The sequence below is a fragment of the Phocoena phocoena genome, chromosome 2, assembly GCF_963924675.1.
Source record: "Phocoena phocoena chromosome 2, mPhoPho1.1, whole genome shotgun sequence".
NCBI classification, from domain to species: domain Eukaryota; kingdom Metazoa; phylum Chordata; class Mammalia; order Artiodactyla; family Phocoenidae; genus Phocoena; species Phocoena phocoena.
In genome coordinates, this window is record NC_089220.1 from 75,437,548 (window position 1) to 75,455,487 (window position 17,940).

Here is a 17,940-nt window from a genome sequence, read left to right on the forward strand (position 1 = left end):
ACGGAAGCCAAAATAGAAAATGTTGATAAAATCAGAAAATATCATAAGGAGGAACCACAAAACCAGAATAAGAAGCCCATCTTCACCACCAACTCCCCCCATCCAGAATATCCTCCCCCACTAGAGCCTCTCAGTCTCCCACACATGAGAAGGAACTGGGGACAGGGTGCCAGGATAAGTCCCTTTTTCCCATCCTTTATTATCTTCAACGCCCTTGAGTGCCTCTTCAGCTTTTTGGGGAACTTAAATGCTTAGTTTACGAGGTCAAATGACTATGGAACATTTTCCAAAAATTAAATCACCAATTAAAGAAAGAAGAGTGTTGTTTTAATATTCTCTTCTGCTGTTTCTCTCAATCTCTCTCTCTCTCTCTCATTTCTCTCTCTCCTTTCATTCTCTTGCTCTTTCTCTCCCTCCCTTCTTTTCTCCCTCTCTCTCCCTCTCTCTCCTTCCCCTCCCCTCTCCACTTCACCACACACAGAAACCCCTTTTCAAAGGGGCTTTTTTCCAACTCAGTGAAGTAAAGTCTTTGCCCCTTTGTGGGGAAGGCTCATTAACATTCCCACAGCAGCATCTCTTCAAGGATTTTACTTTTGTAACTCTGTGGGGAGGTCAAGAGGCCACAGTGGAGAGGTAAAAGGAAAAAATGGTAAATGGGGGAGGGCGGAAGAAAGGAGAGGAGGGGAAAGAGCCCTTCCTTTCACAATAAGGCCAGCAAGAAGGAGGGTGGACCAAAGTAGGAAAAGACCAGACAGACAAGACTCAGTAAAGAGATGAATATTGGGCCCCCAGATCTGCCCTTGGAGATCTCCAGATTCCTGAGAAAAGCAGAAAGCTATGTTCCTTCTCTCATTTCTTTTCCTCAAAGAGGAAGTACAGATGGAAACAGTGGAATGAAAGAGTGACAAAACCCAGTCTATTCCACTGAGAAATTAGAAGCTTTCCTGGCCCCAGTGTTCCCATTTCCCCTACAATAGCCTAGTGATAACTGCACCTGTCTACCACAGGGAGGTTAACAGGATGAATGAGACAGTGTCAGCAAGAGTTCCAAGGGTTGACCGTGAGGGAGCCACTCAAGGTCCTGACTCCAAAGGACTGGGAAAATAATGGAGATTCAGTGAACTCCAAAGCAAAGATCAGAGTGCTTTCCAAATCTCTTCAGATGGTGGTACCTGCTTCATTTATCACCAGCAACCCTCCTACCATCTGTCTCTCTCTCCCTTTCTTAGTATTGCCAAAATAGCCTGGACTTGCGTAAGGGAAGAAATGACGGAAACTTCAAGTTTGCACCCAACACTGAGTGAGCTTTGCTTTGCTATTCTCTGAAGACACAGCCATCAGAGATTCGCATCACTCAACTCCAAAGGGGAAAATCATTCCCACTTTCCTAACAGATGGTGTTTCAGATGCTCTCTTAGCCAGAAGAGTAAAAGATAAATAAGGTTAAAAGAGAGGACCTAGGCATAAAGCTAGGAGATAGGGCATATCTGGATATTCTATGCCCAGGGGTAACAGTAGTACCTTAAATTCAGGGAGGAACAGCAAGGTCAGAAGTTAAAGAACAATAAACCAATCACCCGTAAGTGTGCAAGCTGAACAGGAGAGATCCAGTTGGTTGGTTGCCAAATGATGTATTCTTAAAGGTCAAACTTCACATCCACAAAGAAATTCTTTCCACAGAATCCTTGACAACTGTTTTCAGCCTCTGTGAGAATATATTACAGAGAGTTCGCACATTTACTGGAGAGTCCATTACACGTTAGAAAGTTCCTTTATATTGAGCTGAAAGTGCCTCCTTGTAGCTTCTACTCTGAAGTACCAGAGAACTCATCTATATCATCTTCTCAAAGGTGGCATCCCTCAACCCTGGGTGCTGGACAGGAGTGGGAGAGACAGAAGAGACACTATTTTAAATGAGATTCCTTAAGATCAATCTTTTTTTATTTCCACACTAGGAGTCTGGTGGCATATTGTACCTTTAACAATATAGAGGGGAAAAAATGCTAGACTACTGTCAAATACACCTGGCTTGCAGGCCTGTCTCTGTTGCATCATAGCTGTGCAGTCTTGGATAGGTTACTTAACCTCACTGAGCCTTTCGGTTTATCTATAAAGAGGATCATCTATAAATAGGAGTAGTAAAACCTGCTGTGCTAACCTCAAAGTTGTAATACTCAAAATATGTCCTGTACACGAAAATATCCTATAAATTATAAAAAGATCTACATATATTAAGTTATTATTATAATGACCTTTTTTGCTCAATCTTTTTGTCAGCCTTTCACATCCTCATTTTTGACTGGCAGGTAGCTGACTTCTTGGCCTTATAATCAGGATATACCAGAAAGTTCTCATTTCAGCTTATACCTCAGAAGCAGTCCCATCATCAAACAAGGTGGCATAGAATCATGAAATAACCAAAAAGCACTGTGAAGAGCTTAGAAGAGTTAGAAAAACAACCGAGGGACATTTTCTGAACAGACAGCACAGGGAGAGGCCGGGAGCCTGGGCAGGGAGGAGAGGGTTAAATCCTTTCCTCTGCAGTACAAAAGAAAAGAGTGTGCGGAAAGATTAGGATTTTTGCTTTTACAATGGGAGCTGCAGAAGCGTAGGGAAGAAGCTGAAGAAAAAAAAGGGGGCGTCTCCCCTTTAAAGACTTGCAGAGATTGAGAGAGAAGAGAGAGAGAGAGTCAGGGACAGAGAATCAGAGCGCGCGCGTCTGTCTGTCTGTCTGTCCCTTGGAAGGGAGAACATCTCTGCTTCACAGTGATTGGCACTGGGGGAGAGGCATCAGTTGGCTTCAGACCCAAGGGGGAGACCAGACCAGGTCACCCCGGTTAAGACTAAGTGAGAGTTGCCCCTCCCCGTCCCACCTCTCTCCACCCGGGAATGTCTCGGCGAAAGCAGCGGAAACCCCAACAGTTAATCTCGGACTGCGAAGGTCCCAGCGCGTCTGAGAACGGTGGGTGCCGGGGAGGGGTTGGGGGGGCCTTGAGCCCAAGCCTCTGTGGGTCAGGCCAGGGCAAGGGGAGGGCACCCGGGCCATGGGCAAAACCAGGGGGAGAACTTGGTCGCTGGGGGGTTGAAAGAGTTGAGATGCAGCGTGTAAGGAGATGACCTGTGCTGGGGAGAAGCCCCGCTTCGCTTTTCTCAGGGTTGATTATGTTTGTGTTTTCCGTGTTGTTTTTCTCTGGATGAAATGGAGTTTTCAAACTGGCTCTGTTTCCCCACCCAAGAGTTTTCTCCCCAGGTCCCCCCTTTGCTCACTGGTCTTTGTGCCGTTGCTAAGTAACCTCCTCAGACCTGAAGATCGTCTCTTAGGGGTGGGATTTTCCCCCCTTTTCTTTCTGGAGAGTTGGGTTGCAAGAGAATGAATTGGATAAACGTGAAGGGTCCCCTGAGGGAGAAGAGAAAAAAGTTTCTCATTGTTGGGCTGAGCAGAGAACAGATCAGAGCTCCCAGAGGGAGAGAGCTAATGTCGGTCAGATGCAGCCTGGTTTGGGGTGTGTATCTGTGTCACCTGGAGTAGAGGCTAGAGGAAAGTTCTGGATGAGGGGCTTAGGTTTGTGTTTCAAGGAAAGCAAAGCTAAAAAAAGTGTATGAGTTAACATACTTGTTTGTTGATACATGCATATCATTTTATGGGGATATGATCATTTGTTTAAGTAACAGATTTTCTTTATGAGGGGGGAAAATTTCATGTATTCTTACAACATTCCAGTAAGTAAGAGGCAGCCAACAGAGCAACTAAGGTATTGAGAAGTGACATTGCCCAAAGTCTCAGAAACAGAGGTACAGTCAGGACAGAAACCTAGATTTCATGACATTTAGGGTTAGTGGTGCTCACTCCACCTAAACTAGGGTTTTCCAAGCTTGCTTGCTTGTGGGTAGATCTGGGCTAGAGTCTGGGAATCTGTATCTTTGCAAATGTCCAGGTAATTCTTAGGATCGAGCAAGTTTGGGACAATCTGGTATGGCTACATATGTTCACACTGTGAAAGTCTGAAAGTCCTGACTCAGGGATAAACTATTTATTTAGCAAACAGTTGATTCACCCAACAATGCAGTGTAGGATTAAGCACACAAGTGTTCTGATGGCAGACTTTCAGGATTCAAATCCTGGCTCTACCACTTGGTTAGCTGTGCGACCTTGTTGGTTTACTTTGCCTTTCTATGCCTCAGTTTCCTCATCTGTAAAATAGGGATGAATATACTAGCTACCTCATTAGGTTACTGAGTTAATACATGTTAATACACTTGGAAAAATAACTAGCATAAATAAGTGCTTAATACATGTGGCACAGTCCCTAGCATAAATAAGGACTTAATATGTATTATTTTTTTTAAAGACTTTTTTGATGTGGACCATTTTTTTTTTTTTTTTTTTTTTTTTGCGGTACGCGGGCCTCTCACTGTTGTGGCCTCTCCCGTTGCGGAGCACAGGCTCCGGACGCCCAGGCTCAGCGGCCATGGCTCACGGGCCCAGCCGCTCCGCGGCATGTGGGATCTTCCCGGACCGGGGCACGAACCCGTGTCCCCTGCATCGGCAGGCGGACTCTCAACCACTGCGCCACCAGGGAAGCCCCATGTGGACCATTTTTAAAGTCTTTATTGAATTTGTTACAATACTGCTTCTGTTCTATGTTTTGGTTTTTTGGCCGTGAGGCATGTGGGATCTTAGCTCCCCGACTAGGGATCGAATCTGCACCCCCTGCATTGGAAGGCAAAGTCTTAACCACTGGACTGCCAGGGAAGTCTATTATTATTATTATTATTATTATTATATGTGAGTACAGAGCACTTCCTGTAAGTGCTGAAATATGACCAAAGCTCGAGAGCCTCTTGGCGAACTTCAGCATTTCTTTATGAGATGTGTGCCATGAAAATCTCTAGGATAATGTATTTGTAGTAGCTAAAACTAAAACATGGATTAAATTTACCTTTCTACCTGTTGTAAAAAAGGACTTGAGATCAAATCAGTTCACAACATGCTACAGAACAACCTGAACAGACATACCCCTCAAGTCAGTGCTTTACTGGGATCCCACTGTGCCAATATTAAGAGGTGGCATGCTGGTGGCATCCTTCCCTCCTGGGACACGTTAGCCCCCCCTTAATGCTGCTGCAGGCCGGATGTTTCCTCCTCCTGCTCTACAGGAGACTTCCCCCAGAGCCTCAGAGTTGCCTTACAGTCCTGCTCCCCTGCTGGTTAGATTGTGGAACAATGCTGAATCCCCTCCAACCCAGAGGCATCCTCTCCTCTCCCCGCCTATCCTCTCTTCTTCCCACATCCTCAGTTCACCCATTCCCTATACCGCTGCTGAGGAAGAATCTGGGAGGGAGTCACAAGAAATCTTTCACAACTGCCTTGAGGGGTTCTCCAGCCCCTTGAACTATAGCTCCCACTTGTGGCTGTGAACACTTGGGGCCACGGGGATGCTGCTGCAAAGCCGTCCCCATAGAAACAGTGCAGGCTTGAACTCACTGGCAGCAACAAATTTCAGTTGAAATTTTGCCTTTGAGCCATAAAAGTTGAAAACATAAATGTTAAGGAGCAAGGAAGCAGTAGTAACCTTAAGAAAGATCTGCCTTCAGAATTCTCCTGAGAGACTGAAAGATCCTTGGGCTACGTGTATGACTTGGCATGTCACTGGGTCTCATTTGTAAGATGAGGTGGCTAATATTTGAAAATCTAAATTCCTTCCTGCTTTTATAAGATACATAGATAGGGTTTCTATTCATTTATGTGATCTTCAGGCTCCTGAGTTTTCGTTCTGCCCCAGGGACTGTTTCTTGTTCTGCATGCCCCAAAATTAGGTAGGGAGGGCTCTTGTTCGGGGGCTCTTACACATGTCCTTTTACAGGTATACCTGTGGAACTATGGGCATCATCATGACCATCTGCAGACATTTATTTAGTAACTAGGGTGCCACTAAGGTTTTCAAGAGTCTTTGCCTTCTTTTAAGCAATGTTTACCATATGTGACAAGCAAACGCTGAGCCTTTGTTGCACATTCTAAAAGCCTCATCTCTGCAGTGACCTAAGATATCACCAAGGCACAGTCCGAAAAACCTGTTTTCCCACCCTGTTTCTGCTCAGCTTCCCTGACCAGAACACCAAAACCTACCAGAATAGTTATTGCACATAAGTGATGAGAGGGAAATAGTCTATTTGCTTCAAAACTCTGGAGAGAAAAAAAAATTTGTCTCCCCTACAGAGTCTAGAAATCTGGATTAGAGAATAAGGGATGTGAATTGGGAAAATGTAAACTAGTACATCTGGGAAATAAAGGAAACGATCAGAAACCCAGATATTTAGTGAGAAGGAGAAACCAGGACAACAGCCAAACAGACCTAGGGGGAGAAATGGCAGTTGGCAGACAGCAAGAGCAGCAAAAGGGGAAGGAAGGCAAAAATAAGAGTTTTGAGGGTTCTGTTCTCTTTAGAACTGGAGGTAGAGAGCATCGCCTCTCAGGGTATTGATCCCTGAGCCTTTCAGCCCTAGGGACTCCTGGGTGAAAAAGAAAACATTTCTGAGTAGATAGAAAGTAACTCAGGGAGGGTGCAACAGAGCACTGGATAAGGAAGCAGAAAACCTGGTTTTCAATCCAGCTTGTACCTTGAAGCTTTGTGACCTTGGGCAGGCCCATTCTTCTGCCAGGGCTTCAGCTTTTAGACTTGAAATAATAATCCTCATTGCTACTATTTGCAGAGCATTTACTATTTGTCAGGTACTATGCTAGGCCCTTTATATATTTCCTCTTGTTTATTCCTCCCAACTCTGCTATTATTACCTCCATTAAATTCTTTAAAATTTACGGTAAAATATACATAATAGAACTTATCATTTTTAAGCGTACAATTCAGTGGCATTAAGTATATTCACACTGTTGTGCAGCCATCCCCACCATCCATCTCCAGAACCCTTTCATCTTGCAAAACTGAAACTCTATACCCATTAAACAATAACTCCCCATTCCCTTCACCCAGCACTCCCAGCCCCTGGAAATCACCATTCTAACTTTCTGTCTCTGTGGATTTACCAATTCTAGAGACCTCATATAATGGACTCATACAATATTTGTCCTTTTGCGTCTGGCTTATTTCACTTAGCATAATGTTTTCAAGGCTCACCCATGTTGTAGCATGTATAAGAATTTCATTCCTTTTTGTGGCTATACCCTCATTTTTAAAAGAAATGCAAGTCTTAGAGAAATTAAGAAACTTTCCCAAGGTCACAAAGATTAGAAAGTGCTGGGATGTTAACTCAAGTCTGATTCAGAGCTGGCACTCTCAATCACTGTGCTTAATGAGAGGTCATATCTCTAAAGTCCCTTCCAGCTCCAAAATGGTATGAATTCCAAGTGCCATTCATACCAAGTGCCGAGTCCTTTGATATCAGAAAAACGTCCTTTAAAAAAAAACACCCTTTTTTGTGTTTGATCTAAGATATTCCTATTCTGGAAACAAATATATTTTTGTCACTTAGCACCAGATGTATAAATCTTTGTGCCTGTTTGTCCACTGTGTTGCACAGGCCAAGGGTGCATTTACTAGGTGTGGGTAGCAAAGGAGTATGTGTATGTATTTAGGAGAGAGGAGTAAGGAAGAGAAGATGAGACATTCTCCTTTAGAAGTTATCTATAGCAGCAGTTACAGAATCAACTCATAATTGTGGACACTACCAATCTGTGTTGGTCCAACATTAAATTTAGGCAGGGGCTTACATAGTGTGCTTGTTTCTTTAACGGCTGGATGATGCTTGAACCCTGTGTAGAACAAAGCCTTTCATTTTACAATTGGAAGTATGGCTCAAGATGCACATACCCTGGGAAGGGCAATACAGTCACTTAAATTCATAGACAGGTGTATATCATGTCAAATTCTGTTCCTGGAAGCAGGATACAAGAGAGGCAAAGTGTGGCTGTGGTCAGAGTAGAGAGGCAACCCGATGGGAAGATTTTGCATTGAGCAACTCATTTTGCCTACATCCTAATTTTGGCCGAGTTGAGCACAGGTAAGATTTGTGAGGAGCAGGGTGGAAGGTTTGATGGGGAGGACACTCCTCTGATGTGTACTGTGGGTCTCATCCTTGGTTGTACATCAGAATCACTTGAGGAGCTTTACAAACACTGATGCCTAGATCCCACCCTCAGGGAATCTGAATTAATTGGTCTAGGGTACAGCCTAGCCATTGGGATTTTTAAAAGCTCTCGCAGTAATTCTCATGGGCAGCAAAGTTTGAGAACCCGTGTTCAGCTCTACCACCCTGCTACCCACCAATTTTCCTCTGTTCTCCCAGCCATCCTCTCCCGTTTAATGAGTTACCAGGTTTAGAGAGTCACTTAGTTTCCTTTTTCCTTGTCGTTTCAGCTCTTCATAAATTTAAACAAGCATGTCCCTGTCTCAGTCCCATGTCCACCCCAGACTTTACATGTGACCCAGGATAGCTTACCTCACCTTATCTGCTATCTAGGGACACCATTACCAGCTTAGTTTATTCCTGTGTTTATGACTTCATTCGTGTCTGCCTAAGAATCCTGCCCCCCTTTTCAGGATAGGCAGTGAGTGCAAAGTGCTGAGAAATAGAGGCTTCCTCTTACAGGTGGCTGTTGATCCGTCACCTTTCACCAGGGACTGAATTTACCTTAAAGAAGAGCCCAGATCAAATTACGCATCAGAAAGCAAGTTTCATTAAAGAGCAAGAAAGGGGACAGTGTTTCCCAGGAGAAGATGAAAAGAAAAGGATTTCTTTTCTTGTCGGAAGACTTGACAAAACAGCAACTTGATATCAAATGTTCAATGCTAATTAACAAATGCTCAGTAGAAAGCTTCCATCTGATTCCCTCTCTGTTACTGAGGCCAGAGAGCAAATGGCAGGTAGAAGCTACACAGGGCCCTTTCTCTAGCTTAGGGAAGCCACACAATGTTGATGTGCTTGTGAAAGCACTGGACAGGAGTCAAAATTCTGAATGCTTGCTTCACTGAATGACTGTGTGAACTTGGAAGAGTCACTTAACCTCTCCAAGCTTCCATTTTCTCATCTGTAAAAATAGACAACATTGCATTAACCTGTGACTTGCCATATTGAAATAGAACCCCCTCTCCCTCGTTGTCAGGGTCAGGCCTGGAAGCATGTAGCTCATCTGTTTCAGAGCCATTGTCCACAGTGTTAAGGCCCTTGTGATTATCTGAAGTTTCAAAACATAATTCAGTACAATGTTTTCAATGAAAGTGGACGTTACTAATATTACATTGTTTCAGCTCCCCCCAAAAAAGACTTCCTACCCTTGATATATGCCAATTATATCAGCCTCAGAAATTAATAAGATTGCTAATTCCCTGGCGGTCCAGTGGTTAGGACTCCAGGCTTACACTGCTGAGGGCCTGGGTTCGGGGAACTAAGGTCCTGTGCAAGCTGTGCGGCTTGGCCATAAATAAATAAATAAATAAGAAATTAATAGGCAACATGAAAACAGATCTAATTTTAATATATATGTATTTTATTTTGATTGTTTTGCCACTGACAATATAAATTCTCTAATTCATAATATTTGGGACTCCTCCCAAAGTTTAAAGTCTCATATGTACATGTTATTATTATTTTATACATATTATTTTATCCCCACAATATTTCTCTGATGAAGATAGCACAGTTACAACATTACCACTTTACAAAAAAGGAAATGGGGGCATAGCATGGTATGACTGACCACCACGCCTCAATTTATCAGCCAGACAAGATTGGAGCTGGGGTTAGAACAATGTGGATTTACTGATGCCTTTGGCAAACCACAAAAATAAGGACTTGTGGTCATTTTCCGTAAGTAAGATAAGCTCTTTTAAGGAAGTGGGAAACCCATTAAGACTCATTTCAAGGTAGAAAGGGAATGCAGAGTACCTGGTCCAGGAGGCATCTTATCCCTACTTATCCTCTCCCTGAATAGGAGGCCACCTCTGTGCTGGTGAGCAGGTGTTAAGGCATTCCTAGGCATTCAAGCCAGGTTGGGGCTGAAAGGGGCTTTAGGCACTGAGAGGCTGCTTGGTAACTCCCTCCTACTGCATTTTCCCCATTGTTTCAGGAGAAGCTCCCCTCCCCCCAGGTTAGAGCTAGGTAGGCCTCTGCAGGCTAGCATCTCCCCAAACCCAGCTGTCCTCAGTAGTAGTTGTGTTGCCAGAGAAAGACAACGGAAGAAGTAGGGTAGAGAAGAGGGTACTAAATAGGAGATGGCCCCTTAAATAAGCATGAACTCTCTAAATTAGGTGTGGGCTGGGTGACCTGTGGAGTAACTCGCATTCAGCTATTATTCTGGGGGAGGAGGGGCGGGGAGTAAAGGGGCTTAGTGTTACGCAGAGAGGAGTCCTGAAACGACTTCCTTGGAAATTCTACCTCGTGGCCTCCCACCCTGAGAAACTTCTTTTGTGGATGGGGTGGGGATAGGGTGGGAATGGAGGTCAGGAAAACAGGACAAAACTTGGGGTATCTTGGGGGCACCAGATATGTGTGTGTAGGTAAGGGGTAGGTGTGCTGGGATCCCCCTCCCGCTCTGGCCCTCAGACCACCCTCTCTGGAGCCCACGTTTTCCAGGCTCAGCGGATCCTTTATCCAAAGGAAAATAAGAGAAGCCTGTCGCTTTGCTCTGTTGAGCAAGGCTGTGTTTCCTACTGTGCCCCCTTGAGCTTGCTGGGGGATTGGGGGAGAGAGGGGGGCAGGTCTGGGCAAGGACATCCGGAGATGGGGGGGAGCTGGCAGAGGGTAAGGAAAGGTGGACCCCCGCCATGCCCCACAGCACCTGTCACTGAGCCTCCGGAAACCCTCCCGGGCTCTGGGCTCTGGGCTCTGGGCTCTGGGCTCTGGGCTCGCTCCCCTCCCTCCCCAGCAGCTCCTCCCCCATCTCCCCTCTCCCAGCTTTCTCGTTCCAGCTCCTCCCCTCCTCCGCGACTCCTCGCTCCCCTCCCCCTCCTCCGCCGCTCCCTGCCCCCGCCGCCGATCTCCATCTCCGCAGTCTGGGCCGCTGGGTGCAGAAGCTGCCGCAGCCCCGGCGGCTACTGCCGCCTCCCCCAATCCGGATACCCATTGTCTCCCACTCCACCTGGCCCTCCACCTCCCACACAACCATGGCGCACGAAGCCGGGAGGAGCTCTCGTCTCGGGGGGCCCTGCGGGGAGCCGGCGGAGCTTGGAGGTGCGGTAGGGCCCGGCCCGGGCAGGGGTAGGGGTGGAGGGGACGCGGGGGGCGGGGAGAGGACTTTCGGTGGACGAGATAGAAGGCACGATTCTCTGCACAGGACCCGGTCCTCACACCCAGTCCTTGCGCCCGCCAGTGGCCCGGGGGGGGTGGTGGTGGAGGGGGGGGAGTAGCTTGTGCATGCCCGCTCTCCCTCCCTCCTGGCCCCCAGTGCTGGCGAGTCTCCTGTCCAGGCGGGACAGCACTGAGCTCTAGCCTCCTGCACGGCCAGCGGGATGGTGAGCTCATCTCCCCACCCCCACTAGCGGTTACTGGGCTCGTTGTTAATTACAGCCTCTGCACACCCATCCGAACCGCATCACCCACGCTCTTTCCTTGTCTTCTCCCCAGGTGATGCTAGCGAGGAGGACCACCCCCAAGTCTGTGCCAAGTGCTGCGCACAATTCACTGACCCAGCCGAATTCCTCGCCCACCAGAATGCATGTTCTCCTGACCCCCCTGTAATGGTGATAATTGGGGGACAGGAGAACCCCAACAACTCTTCGACCTCTTCTGAACCCCGGCCTGAGGGCCACAGCAGTCCCCAGGTCATGGAGGCCGAGCAGAGCAACCCCTCGGATTCCGGGTCCTCTGTACCCACAGATCCCACCTGGGGCCCAGAGCGGAGGGGAGAGGAGTCTTCGGGACACTTTCTCGTAGCTGCCACAGGTACAGCAGCTGGGGGAGGTGGGGGACTGATCTTGGCCAGCCCTAAGCTAGGAGCAACTCCATTACCTCCAGAGTCCACTCCTGCACCACCACCCCCTCCACCTCCTCCTCCGCCCCCAGGTGTAGGCAGCGGCCACTTGAACATCCCTCTGATCTTGGAAGAGCTCCGGGTACTGCAGCAGCGGCAGATCCATCAGATGCAGATGACTGAGCAAATCTGCCGGCAGGTGCTGCTGCTTGGCTCCTTAGGCCAGACTGTGGGCACCCCTTCCAGCCCCTCCGAGTTTCCTGGGACAGCCGCCGTCTCCTCCACCAAGCCCTTGCTCCCCCTTTTCAGCCCCATCAAGCCTGTCCAAACTGGCAAGACACTGGCGCCTTCCTCCACCTCCTCTTCCTCAGGGGCGGAAACACCCAAGCAGGCTTTCTTCCACCTTTATCATCCACTGGGGTCACAGCACCCTTTTGCTGCCGGAGGGGTCGGGCGAAGCCACAAAGCCACCCCTGCCCCCTCCCCGGCCCTGTCAGGCTGCACAGATCAGCTGGCTGCCTCGCCTCATCTGGCGTTCCCAGGCGCCGCGGGACTACTGGCAGCACAGTGTCTTGGGACAGCCCGGGGCCTCGAGGCTACTGCCTCCCCAGGGCTCCTGAAGCCAAAGAATGGAGGTGGTGAGCTGGGCTATGGGGAATTGATGGGTCCCTTGGAGAAGCCTGGTGGACGGCACAAATGCCGCTTCTGTGCCAAAGTATTTGGCAGTGACAGTGCCCTGCAGATCCACCTGCGTTCCCACACAGGTGAGAGGCCCTATAAGTGTAATGTCTGTGGCAACCGCTTTACCACGCGTGGCAACCTCAAAGTGCATTTCCACCGGCATCGGGAGAAGTACCCGCACGTGCAGATGAACCCTCACCCGGTACCAGAGCATCTGGACTACGTCATCACCAGCAGCGGCCTGCCCTATGGTATGTCCGTGCCACCAGAGAAGGCCGAGGAGGAGGCGGCCATGCCAGGTGGTGGTGTGGAACGCAAGCCTCTGGTGGCCTCCACCACGGCACTCAGTGCCACAGAGAGCCTGACGCTGCTCTCCACCGGGGCAGGCACAGCCACGGCTCCTGCGCTCCCTGCTTTCAATAAGTTCGTGCTCATGAAAGCGGTAGAGCCAAAGAGTAAAGCTGATGAAAACACCCCACCCGGGAGCGAGGGCTCAGCCATCGCCGGGGTGGCAGAAAGTGGCACAGCAACCCGCATGCAGCTAAGTAAGCTGGTGACTTCGCTACCCAGCTGGGCCCTGCTTACCAACCACTTTAAGTCCACTGGTAGCTTCCCCTTTCCTTATGTGCTAGAGCCCTTGGGGGCTTCACCCTCTGAGACCTCCAAGCTGCAGCAACTGGTGGAGAAGATTGACCGTCAAGGAGCCGTGGCAGTGGCCTCTACTGCTTCGGGAGCCTCCACGACCTCTGCCCCTGCAACTTCATCCTCAGCCTCATCGGGACCTAACCAGTGTGTCATTTGCCTTCGGGTGCTGAGCTGTCCTCGAGCGCTGCGCCTGCATTACGGCCAACATGGAGGTGAGCGGCCCTTTAAATGCAAAGTGTGTGGCAGAGCTTTCTCTACCCGGGGCAATCTGCGTGCGCATTTCGTGGGCCACAAGGCTAGTCCAGCTGCCCGGGCCCAGAACTCCTGCCCCATTTGCCAGAAGAAGTTCACCAATGCTGTTACTCTGCAGCAGCACGTTCGGATGCACCTGGGGGGCCAGATCCCCAATGGTGGTACCACGCTCCCTGAAGGTGGGGGAACTGCCCAGGAGAACGGCCCTGAGCAGTCTGTAGTCTCAGGGGCGGGGAGCTTCCCCCAGCAGCCATCCCAGCAGCCATCCCCAGAAGAGGAGTTGTCCGAAGAGGAAGAAGAGGACGAAGAAGAAGAGGAAGACGTGACTGATGAAGATTCCCTGGCGGGGAGAGGCTCCGAGAGTGGAGGTGAGAAGGCGATATCAGTGCGTGGTGATTCAGAAGAGGCCTCCGGGGCAGAGGAGGAAGTGGGAACTGTGGTGGCAGCGGCCACAGCTGGGAAGGAGATGGACAGTAATGAGAAAACGATTCAACAGCCTTCTCTGCCGCCGCCGCCGCCGCCTGACAGCCTGGATCGAACGCAGCCAATGGAGCAGGGCGGCAGTGATGTTGCAGGAGGCACAGAAGAGGGGGGCAAACCGGAGAGGAGCGCCAGCCCAGTGTCAGCGTTGGCCCTAGAAGGGGAAGGCAGCAGCCCCACCTTGGTGGAGGAGCTGAGCCTGCAGGAAGCGATGAGAAAGGAGCCCGGAGAGAGCAGTAGCAGAAAGGCCTGTGAGGTGTGTGGCCAGACCTTTCCCACCCAGGCAGCTCTGGAGGAGCATCAGAAGACCCACCCCAAGGAGGGGCCGCTCTTCACTTGTGTTTTCTGCAGGCAGGGCTTTCTCGAACGGGCTACCCTCAAGAAGCATATGCTGCTGGCTCACCACCAGGTACAGCCCTTTGCCCCCCACGGCCCTCAGAATATTGCTGCTCTTTCCTTGGTCCCTGGCTGCTCATCCTCCATCACTTCCCCAGGGCTCTCCCCCTTTCCCCGAAAAGATGACCCCACGATCCCATGAGCCTGTTTTTCTGAATCTGCTGCCCCTTGACCCCGGGGGCAGAAACTGAGAGCTCTGTAGAAGGACCTCCAAGATCTGTGAGCCCTTATTTGTCTATTTCTCTGAGTTCTTATATGATGTGTCCCTAGTGGCTTTTCTCTAATCCCTGAGCTTTGAAATCCTTGTGCTTACAGCAGGGTGGCCCCCTGAGAAACTTTTCTTTCCTCTTCATTCATTGTACCTGAGGAAAATAGATTCTCTACAACTTTCACATTCCCAAGAAGAACTCTCTCCACCCTCCCTGGGAATGACCCTTCTACCCTCTCCTCTCCCTTTCCCTTTCCCTTTGGCAGGTGTATCTGAGCACCCACATTTGGAATTATAGCCCAGCCCGAAGGGGCCAGCAGCTGTCCCTGGAGGGCCTAGGGCCAATCCTCTCTGGTGACCAGGTCAACCTGCAGGACTTCTTGTCCCAGGGCATTCCTGCCCAGCTGGTGAGGGTGGGCTCCCTGTCTTGCTGAAACCAGGACACGGCTTTACTGTCAAGTGACCTGCCCACCACGCCCCAGAGTTCCAGCTCCATCTCCATCTCCACTACCCCCTCAGGCCCCACACCACCAGTGCTGTTTGGCCCAGGAACTGTGGCTGAGAAGTTGCCTCCAGCAATGGGATCCAGAGAAGCCAAGGAAAAGAGATTCCCCCCTCCTTTTCTTTTGGCCTCTGGCATCCAAGACAGTGCCTGAGAAAGCCCATCATAGAAGAGAAGTAGCAAACTGTACATTTCTTCTCCTTCCCCCTGCTCCAGAAGGTGCCGACAATGAAGATGCAACAATATCAGTATCTGGTGGCTCAGCCCCAGGGTGTAGGGAGAAACGAAGGGCATAGGACACTCTTCCCAGTAGTAAGGCACTAATGTGCCTTCGTCACGTTAAGGCAAAGGTGTTGGCTGGTTAATATGCCAAGATATTTTGAGCTTGTCGTATCTTTCATCCTTGCCTCTGAGTTAGGAAACAAGTGGATTTCTTGCTGGGAGGTCTCCCATGGGATGGATATTTTGGGGAAGGAAAGGTGAAGTTCATATCTTTAACAAGCATTGTTGATGAGCGTTAGCTGAAGGAATAATGGAGCGTTTAGGAGTGTTGCTAAAGCATAGGGCTTGCTGAGAACCTATGTGATTAAGAAAGGGGTGTGATATAAGGGAGGGGACCTCAAACTCTTAATTGGATGGGTCGATGGGTCTCATGAATGTTCTTTTGAACTAATGGTGACTTCAGTGTGCAGCAATGCACCATGGATCATGGGGGATTTCCTAGCACTAGTGTGCTTCTAGTTTTAGATAACTCCCTCCGCTATTCCCTGGCCCCTTGTATTTTCCTCATCTTCCTCTTTCAAGGTCCACTTCCTTCCCATTTTGCTTGTCCGCGGACCGGGGCTTATGTCTTTGCTACTGTCTGGTTCTTAGAGTCCCAGACTTTGGGAGTTGAGCCCTAGGTGCTGTCCTCCCTGCCTCTCCGTTTTGTAATGAGATGTAGTATTTACTTTTAACATAGGATCATTTGGAACCAGAGTTCTGAGGAGGAGGGAGTGAGGGTTCTGCTATTGACTGACTTGAGTGATGGCTCCTCCTCCAAAGGTGTAGGCTCCAGTTTCCTAACATAGTAAAATGTGAAGAGCAGACAGCGGAGATGTTAGTGTCTTTCCCTTTTCATTAAAGGTGTTTTAACCAAATATTTGTGTGTTTCTCCTTATTTCATTTCAACAGCCAGCTGGGGTGTGATATGAGCATTCCCTAACATTGAGATTCCCTTCCCACCTACATCTCCTGCCAAAGCTGAACATATGGTGTTGAAATATTTAATTTGCTCAGCCTTGTCCTAAAACAACCTCCAGTGAATGTAATTTCCTTGTAGAAATGGTGTTTGTGTTCTCAAAAGGTAGGGGATTTGCTCACTGTTTATAGCCACTGTCCAGGTTTTCTCTTTGCCTAGAACCTTCCACCACCAGGCTTTTGTATTTTATTTTACTTGTTTTGTTTTGTTTGGAGGTTGAAAGCTGTTTCTTTATCTATCTATCCTGACCTGTAGGCCAGCCTAGCTGACATCAGTTAATCTGCAGAACCAAGATGAATTCATCTTTATGATACTTGAGGTCTGATGTTATAAACAGGAAAACAAAATTCAACCCTAGTAATTTCTACCAACAAGATAATATAAAGGAGAATTCTTAGCAGAGGAAGTGCATTGGGGGTGGGAGAATGAAATGAAGCATATATATATATTTTTTGTTTTGTTTTGTCTCTCCACAACATGGTAAGGTTCAGATTTGACTCTTAAGACCTTGCTTTCCTAAAGAGAACATTCTCCGGAATTTTTTTTTTTTTTTTCGTTTGTAAGATTATATCACTGAAACCACATGCTAAAGGGATGGGACTGGTAAAATGATTTGCCTAAAGACATTCAGCCAATCAGTGGCAGAACTGCATTAAGAACCCAGGTCGGCAGAATCCCAGTCTCAGTGCTAACCACCAGTGGTCAGGAATGGTGCTTGCTTCCTATTACATACTAAAGACTCCTGAAGTGGTGAGGCTGGCTGGAAGACTGAAGGGAAAGGTGAGTAAACCTACTGGCTCGATTCAAGGTAAAGAACAGAGGTTTGATTCTAGTTGCCTCCTGGAGGCAACTTTAAACCCGTCCCGCTTTAAAGGTACTAGTGAATAGGACATGACAATCTTGTGAAGTCGGCTGGAGAAGAAACAGCTCCTGTCTCTTTAATTCCTTACCAAAGCTTTATAAATCTGTTTTTCTTTTCAGCCTATGGAAGGAGGTAGGTCACCAATCCTTCTATTCCCTTTACCTCCCCTACCCCCACTGGACATAGATAATGCCATTTAACTAATTAAACTAGACTTGCCCTCTCTTTAGATGCCAGTTCCCATTATGGTAACAGCTGTCAGTGAGGCTTCTACTAATGGGTGCTTCCTTGGGCAGGTCAGCACTGAGCTGGACTCCCCACCCCACTCCTTCATAGCTCTACTTTATTTTCCCTTCTGTCTCCTTTTCATTCTTCTTTTTCCTCTCCTGCTTTTTATTCTTTCATTGACCTACAACTTTTACGTTTCTCTCTTCACTTTTAGTTTATTCCTCTCTTACAGCCTTCAGTTTCTTCCTTTTTGCAGTCCCCTCCAATCCCCACCCTCAACCCCACCATTTCTTACTCTCAAGCACTTCTTATTTGATCATCCTTTTGGAAGGTGAATTAACTCTAACCTGCTGAAATGAATATGTCAAGAAATGCAGCTTGCGAAACGCTTTACCTGAAATATACATAGTGGATTCAGTTCAAACTAGATGGATAAAAAGATCACTAGTACAAGAAGCAAGAGACAGCTTCCTCACTCATTCATTCAGTTAATTTTTGAGGATTTATTTTGTTTCAGAGACCA

General features: G+C 48.2%; 1 protein-coding gene across 2 annotated transcripts; it reads left to right on the forward strand.

Annotated features, from left to right (window-relative positions):
* The first annotated feature begins 2,889 nt into the window (after nt 1–2,889).
* SALL2 (spalt like transcription factor 2) lies at nt 2,890–14,519 on the forward strand. Of its 2 annotated transcripts, none has more exons than XM_065871609.1 (2): nt 2,890–2,962; nt 11,578–14,519. In XM_065871609.1, exons 1-2 carry the CDS (start codon nt 2,890–2,892, stop codon nt 14,517–14,519), a joined length of 3,015 nt encoding a protein of 1,004 aa, XP_065727681.1. The 2 variants fall into 2 exon arrangements, with proteins under 2 accessions (XP_065727681.1, XP_065727682.1); XM_065871610.1 differs by lacking the exon at nt 2,890–2,962 and adding an exon at nt 11,118–11,184.
* Nucleotides 14,520–17,940: the final 3,421 nt, after the last annotated feature.